Source organism: Pseudonaja textilis, chromosome 2 (genome assembly GCF_049901715.1).
Source record: "Pseudonaja textilis isolate UNSWEBS1 chromosome 2, rPseTex1.2, whole genome shotgun sequence".
Taxonomy (NCBI): domain Eukaryota; kingdom Metazoa; phylum Chordata; class Lepidosauria; order Squamata; family Elapidae; genus Pseudonaja; species Pseudonaja textilis.
In genome coordinates this window covers 98,734,194-98,752,301 of record NC_141991.1, presented here as the reverse complement: position 1 = coordinate 98,752,301, position 18,108 = coordinate 98,734,194, and the positions used below count along the sequence as shown (strand labels likewise).

The 18,108-nt window shown below is 39.3% G+C and overlaps 1 protein-coding gene across 9 annotated transcripts in view; it reads left to right on the top strand.

The window, feature by feature from the left end:
- Positions 1–17,351, top strand: part of BRD4 (bromodomain containing 4) — an 81,305-nt gene extending 63,954 nt beyond the window's left edge. For all 9 annotated transcript variants that reach the window (XM_026696227.2, XM_026696233.2, XM_026696232.2 and 6 more), the window contains 9 exons: positions 4,519–4,571; positions 5,315–5,633; positions 6,563–7,096; positions 9,303–9,415; positions 9,601–9,757; positions 9,921–10,048; positions 11,103–11,314; positions 14,722–14,950; positions 15,935–17,351. In XM_026696227.2, coding sequence (XP_026552012.2) covers positions 4,519–4,571; positions 5,315–5,633; positions 6,563–7,096; positions 9,303–9,415; positions 9,601–9,757; positions 9,921–10,048; positions 11,103–11,314; positions 14,722–14,950; positions 15,935–16,003 — 1,814 coding nt within the window. In that variant the 3' untranslated portion in view covers positions 16,004–17,351. The remainder of the gene's footprint in view (positions 1–4,518; positions 4,572–5,314; positions 5,634–6,562; positions 7,097–9,302; positions 9,416–9,600; positions 9,758–9,920; positions 10,049–11,102; positions 11,315–14,721; positions 14,951–15,934) is intronic.
- Positions 17,352–18,108: the final 757 nt, after the last annotated feature.

Below are 18,108 nucleotides of genomic sequence, written 5' to 3'. Positions count from 1 at the left end.
ACATTTGAAAATGAATATCCATGTCCCCCTTTTAAAATAAGACAATAGTCTCTATCTCTAGAAGTTCAATAGGGAAATAAACAAGTCTTTAAACATCACATCATAAATATTCTATTGTTGATTATCAAATAGGAATTCAAAATTTTATTTTCCTTATTTGAAGTGTGCAGGAAAAATAAGGCTTGGAACATCCTCCCTGTTTATGTGTTTATGCACAGACAGTTGAGGGAAGACTATTTTTATGCCCCTGGAAAGGCATTTCACAGAGATCTTCAGTCTTTGTAGGTACCTTATGAGTAATAGTTAGGTGGCTGATAGAAGAATTCACTTATATAAACAGGAGCAGCTATACACTACTTTCAAGCCAACCCACTTAGGAATGGATTCTTAAGGTTTGGCAAACGTGATAAATGGAATTCTTGAATCATTTAATGACAGGTGTTCAATAATGCTATGTTAATTAAAAGTTACCTAAAGCTGAGATTAAGCAGGTTTCAAGATTTCTGAAATATTTGTTACTACCTTTAGTAACTATTTGAAGTTACAATGGCATTGAAAAAAGTGATTAAGACACCCCCCCCCTTCACACTTAAGTACCATTGTAGCATCCCCATAGTCACGTGATCAAAATTTGAGCACTTGGCAACCGGCATGTATTGATGACACTTGCAGTGTTCCTTCTGACAAGCAAAGTCAATGGTGGGGAAGCCAGATCCACTAACAACCGTGTTGCTAACTTAACAACTGCAGTGATTCTTTTAACAATTGTGGCACAAAAAGTCATAAAACTCACTCACTTAACAGCCATGTTGCTTATCAGTGGAAATTTTGAGTTCAGTTTTGATTATAAGTTGAGAACTACATGTATTTTCGTAAGATTTCTACAGAGACAATTAAAACAAAATACACACTTCAGTTTTGGCCTACTTTCTTAATTTCAAAAGTTATGTTAGGTAGTGTTGCTACATGATCCTGTAATGAAGAACAACTTAGGATGTTATCGATAGTTTTATTAAGTTGACACAAATAAATATAGTGTAATTTAGATTGCACTAAAAATGTGAAATTCTGGCTTACGTTGCATTCTTCAGTGGAATATACTTTGGATATAAGAGAAATAGTTCAGGCAATGCATGGCCACACATTACAAGAAATGAACTACAGTCAAATGATGCCAGAAATATTTTAAGAATTAAATCCAGTGGTGTTTCCTGGGGAAATTAATCCTCTCTCCAAATCTTCTGTGGAAGATAACTGGATGGATCATCCAAAGCAAATATGGACATGCACATTGAGCGCAACTAGAGGAAGGGAAGGAGAAGAAACAAAATGCTTTTTTGAACAGAAAAGTATTCATTTGATTTGCCCCTATCAAAGTTAACTTATATAAAATATTTTATTTTGTACACTTTTGTACAAAAGTTCTTCTGTAATTTTTCAGAGTCAATCTTAAAAATAATATAGTTGTCCAATTAGAATGTATTTCCTATAGAACAGCTATATCTAGCTTTAAAATAAATTACTTTGGTTTATGTTTTAATGCAATTCTTGTAAACCAAATAACTGTCTCCACCCTGAACTACATTTTTGGTCAACCAATATACAGTGGTACCTCAGTAGTCATCCTTAATTGGTTCCAGGAGTTGCGATAAGTACAAAAAAAAAAGTATGAAACAATTTTTTCCCATGAGGAATCATGTAGTAAGTCACAAGGCAGCTGAGACTGTCAAGTTCTAGCTCATGCATTGAGTGCCAAACAAACAATGAGTACTGAGACAAAAAGTTCATGTCAAAATGCCTTAGGTTCTAAATTTGATGAGTTTCAAAGCAGCTGAGTACTAAGGTACTACTATATATGATTCCAAATTTATTATCATCTAGAGGTTTTATGCAGCACTAATGTATCTTGTCTACATTATGACGTATTTTTACTAATGTTTAACTTTTATTTTGTATTTTTTGTCAGCCAATTGAGAATGCCCAGTAAACCTGAAATGCTAACAAGTAATACATCAAATAATATAAAGTAATAAAGTATAGTGCCCAATTGTAAAATACAGCACTAGAGAACATAAAATGCAGTGAAAGCCATTGTTGAGGTTAAGATATGGGACTGGGGACCCAAGAGATCTAGGTTCAAATTCTTACTTCATCGGGGAGAGATTACTGGGTAACTGAGCAGTTACTATCCCCTTGAACCTTCTAAAGAAAAAACAGTAAAGTGTATTACTGAAATTAATACAAGTATATACTACTAAAAGCTTCCTATTTATGAAGACATTGGAATAGTCTGATGATTTAATCACAGCAGAGTGATTTTTCAAGGGAAGGCATACTGCCAAACTGACCTTGAAAATACCTTACATTACAATAATGTTTTCTTATTTTAAGCTAAATATTTACATCTATGCCTAATGTCTCGGGAGATGGCAGCACATGTCCAATCTTGTTTATCCCATAAACCCATAAACCCTAACCCATTCAAAATAAGTATTTGAATAGGAAACTTCTGAGGAGTTACAAGGTTATAAATTAGATCAGGATTTGGGATGGGTGAGGGGATAAAATACTTGAAGAAAGCAGCAAACCCATCTCCATGTTTGCTGCCAAGAAAACTCGTTGGACATTTCTGTGAAGAAATCAGGAAGTCCACCTTTTTGATTTTTAAAAGCTAAACACATCACCAGGCTTTTCCTAATTTTGTCTGCCCAATACAATAGAACAGTAGCATCAATTATTTTTAAGTTAGGTTTCCTTTTTTAAACACAGTAATTCTTAATTTAGAAATCATCTCATAATTAAAATGCTAGAAGCAGTCTGTATTATTGTTATAGGAGTAAAGTCCTGTAAGTCATGAACTAGATTCTGAAAATCGTGATCTTCAAATTATATGTCAGAGTCTTGTGAGTTTAAAGTTTATTTATTTATATGAACTAATTGGGGAGCTTATCTTGACAAACACAAAAATAAAGTTACTCATCCATGCAAATACAGATTCAATATTTTGGTATCATAGCCTTAATCATTTTATATTTTTATTCCTCTTCGTTCTCTTATATAAAATGGGATTGCAGTATATCTCTTTAGTGTAGCTATTATGTTTGGATGAATAGTATAATGCCAGCAAAGCATGTGTTTTGGAGCTGCTAATGTGTTTTTAACATATATTCTCTGTTCCAATAAAATGTGTAACATAAGATTTTCTTAATGTTCATAGTGTTAGTGTGTCCAAGCGTTACTGTTTAATGTGTACTGGCCATATTTTAAAATTTAGCATATAGCCCAAGTATTACTTTTTAAAAAGGAGTTTGGTTAGAATTAGTGACAGTATTTCCCCCTCAGTTTCAGGCTTTCAGTGTTCAGTATCTACAGTTCTTTTGTTCAATTTATTTTGTGGCTCACAGTGCATAACTGTTGCCTCCTTGGCGGGGCTAGGATTCAAAAATCCCAACAATGGGTTCTTCTGCCCGGTTGATGGGTAGGTGTGGCCATGGTAGGCATGGCCTACTGGAATTTCCAGGAGGGCCATTTTTTGCCTTCCCCAGAGTCCGAAGACTTTCCTTGGGCCTCTGGGAGGGCGAAAATGGCCTCCCCCGGTCTCCAGAGGCCCTCTGGAAGCCAGAAACAGGCCCATTTCCAGACTTCCGGGAGTGCCGTTTTTCGCCCTCCCAGAGCCTCCACGTGGACCGTGCACTTACCTGCATCCAAAACAGGCCATGTGGAGACTCTTGGGAGGGGGTGGGCATGGGGGCAGCCAGTCGGTTCAACGAACCAGATATAAATTTAACTTTTCTTCTCTCACAAGAAATTTGTCTTCAAAATGAATTTCAAGTATTACTGCTATCTGTTATTAGACCACATTTTTCTTATCATTTTATATTAGGATTGTGTAAAAAATTTTGGTGAAGAAGAGGCATATACAGTATAGCATTTTCAGGTTATTTTAATATGACACATTCATATCTACTTAAGAATTTAAGCAGAATAGCCTAACTGTCCTTCCAGAAATAGGTAACAGTTGAGTTACCTCAGCTTTCTAATTTTCCCCCAAAGGGGAAAAATATCTTTTCGCTATAAACTTAAGTACCAAAAAGCAGCTAACGTCATGAAAGCAAAATTTGATTTTTGTGTGAGTGAAAATATATTGGATGATTTATGTGCAGCACAAACTTGAACAAATAATGTAATAAATTCCTATAGGCAATTCAGGAGTTACCCATTAAATGCAAAAAAATTGTTCTTTTTTACTGCCTTTAAAATTATATGGAAGATAGACACAATGAAAGATATGCTGGGAAATAAATTATTGAGGCTTTGCCTCAACAACTTACACTAATTAATAGTTCATTGTAAAAAAATATATTTTATTTTGTAAAATAAGTAAGTAAATAGGTTCAAATGTTCAGTATATGTTACAAGTATCAGTGCTGTGCTTTTGAATTTCAACGTCTTAATCATAAAATGATTCATGTTCAAAAGCATTGCTATGCAGTAATCTTCTATTTTCTTTTCCCACAGAAATGCCTCCCAAAATTAAGAAAAAAGGGCATCCTGGTCGAGAACAAAAGAAGGTATGTTATAATTCAGATTTTTGAGGGGATAAATTAACATGTTGATTAATGATAATCGTTTGCCAAGCATTCTACAAATTTCTTTTTAAACAATTTATTTTTAGACCGTACTGAAAGGAAACGGAAGTGCTTTAATTACAATATTTAGGCTTCCTTGCATTAGGAATAGTTTGTACCTCCATTATATCTGAATTATTTCAGCTCTTAGCCATGGTCACAGGCAAGAATTTGCTTACTGTTGGAACTAACTAACCAGTCCTAAGTTGACAGAAAAATAGATAAAGGGACTAACTTTTTTTTTAAGTTGTTACATCTGCCATTTAGAAGACCTGCAAAGTCCTGGATCTTCACCTTTGTGGAAAATGAGATTGAGTTGCCTTACTTCATCACTCTTCCCATCTTTCATTTTTATTGATTTTGCTGTAATTTCTTTTGCTTGTTCTAAGCAGTCTAGAGTTGAGAGTCGGTATATTATTATTAAGGCTGGTTGCACAGTCAGTCAAATGTTTAAATTGCATTTGCTATTTTTGCCCATCTATTGAGTCAATCTCTGATTGCAAAGAATTGACTAAGTATTCATATTTACCAAAACAGCAGAGGTTGAGGAAGCATATAGAAAAATGCCATTGGCAAAACTTTCAGGGAAGAAAAAACCCTTTCTCCACTATTAATTTCCTGTGCAAAAATGGCTCATTCCCAAACTGCTTTGCATTGATTGTAGGACTGGCTTTTTTTCCTTGCAGCATCACCATCATCACCATCTACAGGTGCAGCAGCAACAGCAGCAGCAGCAGGTGCAACCACCACAGCTACCACCACCACCACCTCCATCTGCCCCTCTGCAAGCAGCCCCCGCAGTCAAGTCTTCTCCTCCAGCTTTTGTTCCAACGCAGATCCCAGTTATGGAGCATCCACTCCCAGGGAACATGTTTGACACTATTTCACATTTCACTCAGCCTATTCTGCACCTTCCCCCACCTGAGATGCCACCTCATCTCCCCCAGCAGCCTGAGCACAGCACTCCTCCTCACTTAAATCAACATGCAGTAGTGTCCCCTCCAGGTAAACTATTTTTAGGTGCATTAGAACCTGTATGTTGAGTTTGTGAGAACTAGCAATCCACCTTCTCTTACATCATTCTTTCCCAGTGGAGCTTTGCAGTAAATGAGCACCAGATCAACCCAGGATACTGTAAATGAAGCGGCAGTTCGAACCGGTAGTTAAGATTCTGTGCAGTTCAGCAAACCAGCAAATCCCACCACTGGCTGGCCCTGCCCTGGCTTGTTTTTCAGCCTGTTTTGGGGGGGCTTTTCCAGGTCATTTTTCGGGACAAAAACGACTGAAAAACAGGTGGGGGCAGGGCCAACCAGTGGTGGGATTAACCCCAACCAGCTGAATGCTACCTCTGCCTTTGAGGTAAGTGGCCAGGAGGCTGGGCTGGGTATGATGAGTGATGTCACCCACCCAGTCACATGACTAACCAGTCACGCCTACCCAATCAAAGAACTACTTGTTAAGTTATTCCATCCCACCACTGCAGCCAGGATCGTATGTTTTACAATCCTAACTAATGTTATCAAGGCTATTGTTCCTCTGTTTGTAATTCTATCAGTGGAGCAAAGACAAAATTTTGAGATGATAGAATGGGCTGCAAATGGAAAATAACATCTGTTTAATGTCAGTTAACATAAAGTTAAATGTACTCAAGTAGAAAAGTACTATGAAGGGAATAGTTGGGAATTGTGGGGCAGGGGGTTACTTCTTTCCTTCTTTGAGATGGTTTATAATATTTCCTACAGTTTTACTCCAAAATGAGTTATCTAGTTTTCAGCTGCTTGTACAGATTTTGCCTTGGCTCTTTTGAAATAGGCAACCATAATTTTAAGTGATTAATTAAGCAATTAAAAATAAATCAATAGTAGTAGTAGTAGTAGTAATATCATGGGTCCTGTTGCACAGTATTTAATGTAACATTACTCTTTTCTCTTCAGCTTTGCACAATGCCCTGCCTCAGCAACCGTCAAGACCCAGTAATCGAGCCGCAGCACTCCCCCCTAAACCTTCTCGGCCTCCAGCTGTGTCACCGGCTCTTAACCAGCAGCCTCTGCTTCCCCAGCCCCCACTCTCCCAGCCTCCCCAGCTGCTTTTGGAGGATGAAGAGCCTCCTGCTCCTCACCACAACCTGCCACTGAGTAATAGTCAGATGCAGATCTACTTGCAGCAGTTGCAGAAGGTGCAGCCACAGACTTCTCTCCTCCCTTCAGTGAAAGTGCAGTCGCAGCCTCAGCCCTCCCTACAACCTCCTCCTCACCCTCCCGGGCAACAATTACCACATCAGTCACAGCAGAGGCCAGTCCATATGCAGTCCATGCAATTTCCACCCCATATCCCACAGCCTCCACCACCACCCCAGCCGCATCTGCCCCCTCAACAGCCTCAAGCCCCACCGCAGTCGTCAAAACCCCAGCAAGTCATCCAGCACCACTCTTCACCAAGACATCACAAGCCAGACCCCTACGCAACAGGTGAGTTGTTTGAGCCTGGAACATGGCAGCTGGATGGATGGGTCTTTAGATGCTTGCCATCCGGACAGGTGCATGAAAGTCATAATAGTGATTTAACACTTGTGAAAAATTGCTTGTTGCCTTTAAAAGAGTTCTGTAAAGAGGAAATGTAGTAAAGCAAGTTAAAAGAACCTGGGTTTTTCTGATGAAAGTTACTCCCTTTTCTCTTAAGATCATCTGTTTGTTTGCTTATTCAGTTTATATCCCACTTCTGTATTCAGAGGGAACACTCAAGATGGCTGACTGCATAAAATACGAAACCTAAAAGCTTGCTGAAGGCATGGCTTTCAATATATTTTTTTCTGTGATGATTTCATTTTAACCAAAAACTTGAAATTTTGCTAACGTACATTTTATTTTCTACCTCTCCAAAAGCTCATAGAAGTAGAGTTCAACAAGCAATCCAGAATCCAAAATAAGAGATGTCCAGTGCTCACAAAGTTGCATTTGCATTCAAGCCAGTGCAACATTATTTTTATTTCAGACCTTCAGTTGGAGGTGGAAGTTGGAGACAGAAAAAGACAGGGCAGCTTTTCCTCCCCATTCTCTTCTCTATTCTAGTTATCCATGCATTCAGCTAAATCCCTGAAGAGGAATAATGCGCTTGCTGTTCATTGTCCAGTGAAACATCCTTCATTTGTTTCTCCCCTATCCTTCACTTGGTCTTGCTTTACAAATTCCAAAAATGGCAGGTCTACATCCAGTTATGTTTGTAGAGCAATAGCATACTCTTTAGTGACTTAGATTTTTAGATTTCATTTCAGTTTCTTGTCCCTTTTTGTGGACTCGCTTTATTTGGAAAAGTTACCTGTAAAAGATAAAAGCAAATGTTATTTTTGCCTCTTCAATTGCCTGTTCTGTGGTATTACAGAATTAAATTGCTGGAAGGGATCATTAGGCTTCTAAGAAATCTACCCCTCATCCTATGGTCCAATACAAAGTGATCCAGCATTTGATAAGCATCTCTGATAAAAGAGATTTTACCACATCTTTGAGTAATTGGTTCCACTATCAAACAACTCTTAGTGTTTGTTTGTTTTTAATATTCAAGTGGAATAGGGATATTCATGTAACATGTTTTATTTCTGTTCTGAGGCCTTTGGTGTATGAAATTTCTGCTGAATTTTTGGGGGTCAGGCATACTTTGGCAGCGATAAGCCCCAGAACTTTTAAATTCTTCTAAGTTTCAAATGAAGCTTGATCTAGAGCAAGGCTGTCAAACTCCTGGCTTATGAGCCAGATGCATCATGTGCTTGCCACGCCCACACCCCATTTAGCAAAGAGGGGGAAGGTGCCAAGTCATTACGTGACACCGCTGGGACGACGTGAGTTTGACACCCCTGATCTAGAGGAATCTTAGAATGATTTTATTTGACAAATAGAAAATTCTGGTGTGCATTCTTCCTCCTCTTAGGAGCCTCCCTAGTGTGGATACGTTCCACTTCTCTGATCCACATGTGGTATTTCAAATTACTTTCCTTCCCTTGCTTGTCTTCAGCCCCTGCTATCTCCACTGTCCTAACACCTTCCCTTTCCTTTACTTCTGACCCATTGCTGACGTTGCAATGCAATATATTCTCCCCACCCTGACCTTTCCAGGATCTTCCCTACCTCCCACTGTTGATGTACTATCCTGTGCCTTTGTTCCTGACTGCAGTAATCTTCATAATAAATTGTGATTCCCAGAATGGCATATCCACCAGTTAAGCCAACCCAATTTGATTTTCCCAATTTCTTTTGCTGAACCCCCCCAGCCTCTACTGTCTGTATTGTCAGCTTGCTCTCACTCTCCCCGACTCCTGACCAGTCAGCTGACTGGAACACTGGAATTTTAGTCCAGGCCTGCCACAAAATAGCCTTGTTTTTATTCCCTGCATGAATATTTTTGATGGAATTTATACTGTTCAAAAGTGACTACATTTTTGACCTTGCATTCTATTATAGTCACTTCTATACCACTCTTCTTCAAATAACTATAAAACTGACATTTCCTCATTTACAGTTCTGCAAGTGAAAATTTACTGAGTGTAAATAGGTGTTTAAATGAGCAAATCTCAGATAACTCAAAAGCTTTTTTTCTCCAAGTTGTCAGCTGAATATCATAAGTGCATTTTCCAAAGTTTTTTTTTATTATTTTTCTGAAAACATTGGTGCTGACTTATTCCAGGCCACTTGAGAGAAGCACCTTCCCCTCTCATGATGCATTCCCCTCAGATGCCACCGTTCCAGGGGTTGCCGCACCAGTCTCCACCACAATCAAATGTTCAGCCAAAAAAGCAGGTAAAGGCATCTTATAAACAAAAGTTTATTCAGATGTTTGTTTCCATAAACATTTTTCCAGCATCCATTAGAAAGCAGATTCCTTCAAGAACTTTTATTGGTGGGGAGGCTCAGACAATACAGGGAAAGCCACGAAAAGCCATGATTATTACTATGGCTTTTGTTTGTTTGTCTTTCTTTGCCAGGAACTAAGAGCAGCATCTGTAGTTCAGTCGCAGCCTTTGGGCAAAGAGGAGAAGATGCAATCCCCAGTCATTCGAAATGAGACCTTTAGCCCTGCCTTGCGGCAAGATCCTATCAAACACCCAGAGAACATCAAGCCACCTGTACATATCCAACAACGTGAGTGATTTGTCACTTTGTCTAGAAGCTCCGTGTGTTTTGTTGTGATCTAGTTTACATTAAGGGGGACAGCCCAATTCTTCACTTCAGTTTGTTTTCATGACTTTTTTTTTAATAATTCTAACTAGACAGAAAGACTGTTAAGTTGTAATTTTTATTTCAGGAACAGAGATGAAAACAGTGGACAGTGGACGGCCTGTTATAAGACCTTCAGAACAAAATGCGCCACCAGGAGTCCAGGACAAAGAGAGACAGAAGCAAGAACCAAAAACACCAGTAGCACCTAAAAAGGTAACTGAATTATATATTGTTTTCTCAGTAGGAAAAAAAGTTGGTAATGAACCCCCATAGCAGCTTTAATATTGCTAAATTTCAAGTGTGGCTTTACAACTCTAGTGATCAATATCAATTTTTAACTGAACTATGATAATCCATTCCCTAACAAGAAGGATGTTATTGTCTGAAGTGTTTATACAGAAATATTAGCAATAGTCATAGCTCTTAGACTTATATAGCGCATCATTCAGGGCTTTACAACCCTCTCTTAAGCAATTTGCACAGTCAGTATATTACCCCCAACAATCTTGAATCCTCATTTGACCAACTCATGTCATTTTTAATTTCCCTGAATTATAAATTAAACTTACTATTTATCTACCTATTATTGATGAACTCAATCAGTTGGGTGTAGAACAGTACACAATAGTAGCAGTTGGTTTTCTTTTCACTGACCTTTTATACATTATGCATTGCTTAAAATACAATTTTATAATATTTATCCCAAGATATATTCGAGGGTCAGCTAAGAAAATATTTGCTTCAATTTTACTTTTATCTTTTGTTTTCTAAATACTGTCTCAAGAATCATCAAGCTTGATTTTAATAGTTGGGAAATCGGGTAATATTGTTTTCCTTGCTTATATTCATTTACAATTTTAGTTTAGACTTTGATGTACAAAAAAGGCTAGGACTGTCTGTACTGAATATACTCCCACCCTCACCACCCATAAGAAATAATTAATTTAACTTTTTAGCTAATTTAATTTTTGATGCAAAAGACATGCAGAACAATCCAGTGGCATTCAAGCTCCTTTGTTGTGGGCCTTAGAAATGGGTATTTGTAACCAGTTGGTTCCAGCCTAGGTTAGGTTAGAGGGGTTTCATCTGTAAGTTACCAGCTAAATTTCTATGGAGATTCTCAGTCATTGAAAAAGCACTTTTGGGATTTCCAGCTAAATTATTTTTATCCCTTTCTTGTAGGCAAGGGAAGATTCTGATTTTTCATGTGCACCAATTACACCATGTTACAAGTTAATTACTGATCCCGCACTTCTTTTCTCCACAGGATTTGAAAATAAAAAATATGGGATCTTGGGCAAGCTTAGTGCAGAAACATCCCACCACACCATCTTCAACAGTAAAATCCAGCAGTGACAGCTTTGAGCACTTCAAGAGGGCCGCCCGGGAAAAGGAGGAGCGTGAGAAAGCCTTGAAAGCTCAAGCTGAACAAGCAGAGAAGGAAAAGGAGAGGCAAAGGCGGGAACAGGAAAGAATGAGGTGAGAAACATAATTAGTTGAGATAGGTAGGGGTGTGTGTGTGTGTGTGTGTGTGTGCTTATTTTCTTCCATTTTGTGTGTGAGAGAAAGTACTTTATGTTATCCTTAAAGTCTCTGCGAGCACATTTTGTGGGGGAAAACATTTGGGAAAATTTCAAGATTAATTCTGAGCCTTCCCTCTAGAAAAATCTTAATAACCAAAACAAACCTTGTCATGACAACAGCAAATAGTGACCTGTGGTTGGGTCCGTTGTTGTAGAGTCAGCCTCTTTGACAGAGGCTGTGGTGCTCCCAGCCTTGAAAAGGCTATTGCTGTGCTCTCTCTTCAACAGGCTCTCCTTGGACCCAAGGGTCTCTGATATCTATTGACCAACCTCCATCTTTCTCTTTCTGGGGAAGGTTGTTGAGAAGGTGGCTGCTCCATAGTTGATGAGAACTCTGGATACACACCTGTTTCAGTCAGGTTTCAGGCTGCAATTTAGTAATGACACTGCTTTGATCATGCTTATAGATGGCTTGTGATGGAGCAGGGAGGGCAGCGGTGCATCCATTCTTGTGTTCCTTGATGCTTTGGTGGCTCTTGATGCTGTCAACCAGGGTGTCTTCTGAGTTGGTTTTGTGGGTTGGGGATTGGGTTCTCTTCTTTCTCAGCCTGGTTCCAGTCAGTGTTGGATGAGGGGGAGAGATCATTCCCTAGACCCTCATTTATGGGGTGTTGCAGGCTAATTTATCTCCCTTTTTAACATCTACATGAAACCGCTGGGTGAGGACATCTGCCAGTTTGAGGCATATGATCATCATATCTTTAAAATTATATCTTTTGATGCCAGGCTAACCAAGTGAGGCTATTGAGGTTCTGTCCCAGTGCATGAAGGATGCGCAGCTCGTGCCATGGTCAACTCACATTTTAACAGCTTAATGCACTATAAATAGAGCTGCCCTTGAAAACCACCCAAAAGCTTCAGCTGGTCCAGAACAGCAGTGCAGGCAGTGATGAGCATACCTTGGTATGCCCATGTAACACCTCTGCTTTGTTAGCAGTTCTGGTTGCCAGTTGGTTTGTGATTCAAAATGCTGGTTACTATCTATAAATCAGGCCTGGTTACTTGTCATAGCATCTTGCCCAGCTGGTCAGATGTGGCAGAATTCATTTGATTAAATAATATTATCTGGTTGGCTGAGTTCTGGAAAAACACCTTGTTAGTAGCAGTACCTGTCCTCTGGAATGGGAATTCCCTCTGAGGGAATTCCCCTCCCCCCAGGGTATTTTGAAGGGCTATGAAGATGAAGCCCAGGTGTTTGGTGCAATTGACTGAAGCTCTTTTCTTCTTTTTTCTTTGTTCCAAATGGGGTTTGCTTTCACTGCCATCTTTTTTCCTTTTGCTGTATGTTGTCGTTGAAACTTTTGTGCTGTTTTTTTAAAAAATGTTTTTACCCGGAGTTTCTAGGAGTCAGGCAGCATATAAATTTAATTTAACACATGTGTAGGTTTGGAACCAGAAGTGATATTCAGCAGGTTCTGACCAGTTCTGGAGAACCGGTAGCGGAAATTTTGAGTAGTTCGGAGAACTGGCAAATACCACCTCTGACTGGCCCTGCCCCCATCTATTCTCTGTTTTCTGAGTCCCAGCTGATCAGCTGGGTCTTCTTTTGTTGCCCTGCACAGGAGAACGGAGCTGGAAAGCCAGGTTACTGGGGGTGAGAAGGGAATGGAGATTTTACAGTATCCTTCCCTTGCCACGCCCACCAAGCCACGCTCACAGAACCAGTAGTAAAATAAAATTGAACCCCACCACTGTTTGGAACCGAATTCGTTCTTGTCATTCGATAGGAACAATAGCTAATAGCTTTTGAAGTTTGGTGATCAAAATTAATGTTATCCAATCCTTAAGGATTGTTTGGTGATCAAAATTAAAGGCATACCTGGCAGAGGACAATTCAGGAAGGAGGAATCAAAGGAAACTATTGATCTCAAGGACTACAGTACTTTTTTTCTTAGTAATTTAATTTTAAAAACATTGCCATTTATATTAAAAACTAAAACAGTACTTTAATGTAAGCATCTCTCTGCTGGGGTTTTAAACGAGCCTGAAGACCTGGCTACTCATTAGGGCTTTGATGAGGATGATTCTAAGCCTCCTTTTAATCTAGATTATTTTTATTTTGGTTGCTTTGCTTTATTTTTTCCCCCACCCATTTTTTTTTTCCTGGCATCTTTACCCTTTTGTTGCTTGTTGTTTTCTTGTCTTGTTTTTTATGTTTTAAGTTATTTGTAAAATACCAGAATCTCTGGGAGTCAGGTTGCATATGAATTTAATTTTAAAAAATAATCTCAAAACATTCTGGCCATGACTCATCCTTTTTGAAAACAGTATGTTACTCAAAGACAGGGCAGTCAGATAACATAAGCACTTGTATTTGCTAGTGGTTAAATCACTGTCAACTGGTATTTTCCTCTTTTTTCCCCCCCTTCATTTCACTTTTCTGCTGGCCCTCCATGCCTTAATTCTTTTCAGTGCCCTATGGGAGATTTCATACAAGTAGACCGCATTTAATGACTGCCTCAGCAGTTACAGTGATGATAAAAAAGTAACTCTGCAACCTAAAATATCAGCATTTACGGCCTTCATGACATCAGTTTCAGTCATATTGTTCACCATTACAGTCAGTCAGTACACATTGCACTGCTAATGAAGAGATTGCCTAAACAATCAATCTCTTCCTGAGCTGCCACAACTTTCCCCCAAAATGCTAATTGCAAGTTAACAAGCTCAGTTCTCATTTTAATTAGTTGGTTCCCAGCTGCTGCCTGTGACAGACAAGACTTTAATTAGGTCCACATCTTCAGCTTTTGCTTATCTCCTACACTGTTCAATGGGCAGCTAGGCATACAATTAATGCCAGTTCATCCCTTTGTATGTATATGCCCCATGGTATGCCTGCTTCCTTTCTTGTAATCCATTAATTCTCTTCTTGTGAATTATCTCAGTGCCAGGGTAAACCTTCCAAAGATTAGAGGAGTGGGGCAAAGGTGTTATAAGATTTGGCCTTTTACACATTTTCATCATAACTCAGGTTCTGGAAATGTTCCCACTGTTTGGGCTGACCCAGCCATTTGGAGCCATACCCTGTCACTATAAGGCAAAGGAAGGCTAATTAAGATCCTGAACACAGTTGTGGACACAAACATTCCACTTAGCAGCCATGTTTTCAATCTCAGTTGTGAAAACTAAATGAAGACTACCTGTATTGCAGGCTACAGTTCCTGCCAATGTTTCTCTGGGATGTCGGGTCTTCCAGTACCTTCCAATCAATGTCCCGAGGCTAGGTGGGATTTCTAGTTTCCCTAATGCTATGAGACGGAGGCCAGATCATCATTTCTGCTGTTATTCCTGATCCACGTACAGGAGTCGTGAAGAAGAAGAGGCTCTGGAGCAGGCACGTCGAGTTCACGAGGAAGCCCGGCGGCGTCAAGAACAGCAACCCCAGCATCATCCCCAGGCTCAGCAGCAGGTGTCAGCGGCAGCCCCTGCTCCCCCGTCACAGAGCTCTCAACCGCAGGCTTCGCAGTCCATGCTGGACCAACAGAGAGAGGAACTCCGAAAACAAGAACAGGAACGAAGGCGCAGAGAGGCAGTAAGTAAAAGAAGAATGGCACCGTCTGGGCTTTGAAAGGGTTCACAGTTCCCTTAGCAAGAGAGGCCGTGCTTGGCAATTTAGTTTTGAAGTCGTTTTCAAAGTGCCAGAAATGCCAGCTTTTGTCCGAGTGTGACGCTAGTGTCCAGTAAATATACCTCAATCTTACAGACCGAATGGCACTTAACATTTCAGTAAAAGAAACATTAGAATTGTGCAGGAAAACAAAATACATGTGTCATCCCTAATATATATAAAGCCAAGTAATATGAGTACCTTGATCCTTTTGAAGAAAGATCTCAATGTTTATTTGGAGATTAGAACAGTATTGGATTTTATTCAGTTTAGGGAAAATACTGTATTATCATTTGTGAAGCAGGACTAATAATACTGAGGGAATTAGAAAATTACTTGTAAGTTGGTACTGTTTATTTGAAAGATTGCTACCTTTTTTTTAACTTCCTGGTTTTTCCTCTCCAGACATCTACCTTTTCTTTCCTTTCCTTTCCTTGTTTCTTATTTCTTTTATTTCAACTATTTGCTTTCTGTGAAAAACTCATCCTGTTCATGCTACAAATACATATATACCTTTCACATATATACTTTGAAGTTTATCAGTTCTTTCTCCCAAAATATTGACCTTCCTCCCCTCCCCTTTTAACTCAGTCCCACACATCTGGACCATCAGTTCTCGCAAGCTAAATCCCTTCCTGTTGTCACTATGTAATGTAAACCTTTTTTTCTTTTTTCACTCCTTCATGGGTATTCCTCAGCGTATCATGTTTTTGTATTATGATCTTGTATATGATTTCTGATAAGTGAATATGGCTTCCTCCTGGCTTCTGCTAATTTTAATCTGCATGATCAGCTTTTATAGATGAAAGTTCTGGATCAGGTAGTTGCTATTACTGCTCTAATTTATTGGGATTTTTTTTTTTATGTGAACCTGAATGACTGCTACATTCTTTTTCTCTTTCCTTTTAGATGGCATCTACTATTGACATGAATTTCCAGAGTGATTTGTTGGCAATATTTGAAGAGAATCTTTTCTAATAGCACCTGGTTTTCTTCGCCTGAACTCCTTAATTTCCCAGCAAATTTTTGACTCTCCATAGTGTTGTTGGCAGCTGGGAGGAGAGCATTCCTGCAGCCTTTCTGCATGTGTGACGGTTATGGCCTCAGAAGGATCAGCAGAGTCTGCCTTACGATTTGACTTAATTCCCACCCACCCCATTCCCCCAACCTCACTGAAGAAAGCGAGACCAAGATGAGTCAACTCTGTACTAGGTTTGCATCAGTGGACATGCAGTTGCTGGGAAGGGTGCCCCTTATCACTTGATATTCTCTATGCCAAACCTACTTGCAGTATATCCAGAACTTGATGCTGTTTACCCTTTTTCTATTCAAAAGCATTCTGAATTCCAGAATGTCTTTGACGCTACCGTGCTGTATGCTGGCAGCACCAGACACTCTGCATTGAGAGGCTGTGTATACAAAGACCCTGCCTTGGCTTTAGCAGGGAAGACACACAAGCTGTTTTGGGTCCTTTCATCACTGGCTTTGCCTTTAACTAAACTTCCCACAAGCCTTTAGCTGGGAGCCATTCTCTGTAAGTGTTTGCTTGTGAAAAAGGGAATAATTTAGTGGAGGTGTCAAGTAAGTGTAACTGGCCATTTGAGTGAGGTTTTTGTTTTAGCATTGTGTGGATGACAGGAATCTGAGCTAGACTACCAACCAAAGTCAGTTTCTTTCAATCTGTTTCTTTTCCTCCAGATACATTGGCACTACTCAACTCTTTGAGTAGGTATTCTTGTCTCTTCATTACAGAGTGGAGTGGAGTGGGGAAAACTTAATACCAGGGGAAGCTCCCACCCTGTCAATAGTGTTTGACTGTGGCTGTATTGTATAGTGAATATAGTTGGCATATATTTGTTTGAGTTTTATGGTGAGCTCACCATACTCTGTAAAGACACTGCTTCTATTTTGCTCAGTTCCAGACTTTTAGTCTATATTTTTAACTGTAATACCAGAAAACTACATTTTGGGTTTTAAATGTCATGGAGTCTGTTCAGATTAGTTTTTATACACAACAGAGCAGCTCCGGGGAGGGAGGTGGGAATGGATTTGGATTGGCAGGAAGGAAGACCTGTTCCTGTTGTCTTCCATTAAGTCCTTTCACATTTTAGCAGTAATCATTTTCTCAGCACTTTTAGCATATTGTTTCCATTTTACTCTTTCAAATGTTCCACGTTTATGTGCCATAAATACCCACTATACAGTACAATACTGGTGTGTCAGTATTGGCCAATCTCTGGAGTAATTAATTGGTTTTACTTTAATACGGTGAATATGCATTTGGTCTGTACTGATCATGGAATAAACTCATCTCTTTTTTTTTAAAGTTGGTGTCGTACTGACATTTCTTTTAAATCTTGCTTATGGTAAAATGGCTTAGGTGAGAAAGGCTGTAAGGAGACTTGTTCTATTCATCTGTCTTGCTCTCGCAGGCAGGGAAATCTCCAGCCAATTCATATTATTTTCATCTTATCACCAAGCTAGCTAATATTTACCCTGGGAGCAGTAGTAGTGGAGCAACAGCATTCTGTAGAAATGGTAGGAAGATGAACACCAAATATCAAGCAGTTAGTGTTTTCTCAGCATGGCTGGTTTCACATTGTAGCATCAAGCCAAAAGTAGGAGAACAGCACACTGATTGTTTTCAGTCTTGTTCCTGTTTGGGGCAAATCTCAACATGCAACCTAATTTCCAGCAATAAAATTTAGCCCAGCTTCCTGTGTTGTGCTAAATTAGGAGCGCTTGAACTATATAGTAGTTGACCCTGTGAGGATCAAGAGAAAGATATAGTATTTCACTTTTCTGCACTGTTGGTCAAAATTAGTGTTCCAATATGAATTGCTGGACATGGATTTTCTATTCAGAGCTTGCAAATTGCCATTGTGTTGCTACTTCTTTTGAAAAAAAACATGACTGCTTGCTTCAAAACTTCAATTGGACTAAGTAATGGGTTTGGACTGTGAATTAAAGTTATTCAGAGTGCTTATTCTGGTCAAGAATGGTCTGGCTAGCTGCTGTAGAGAAGACAACTGTTCTCTGGGCAGCTCCGCCAACTTTATACTTGCACCCTCGGCCAAAGACAT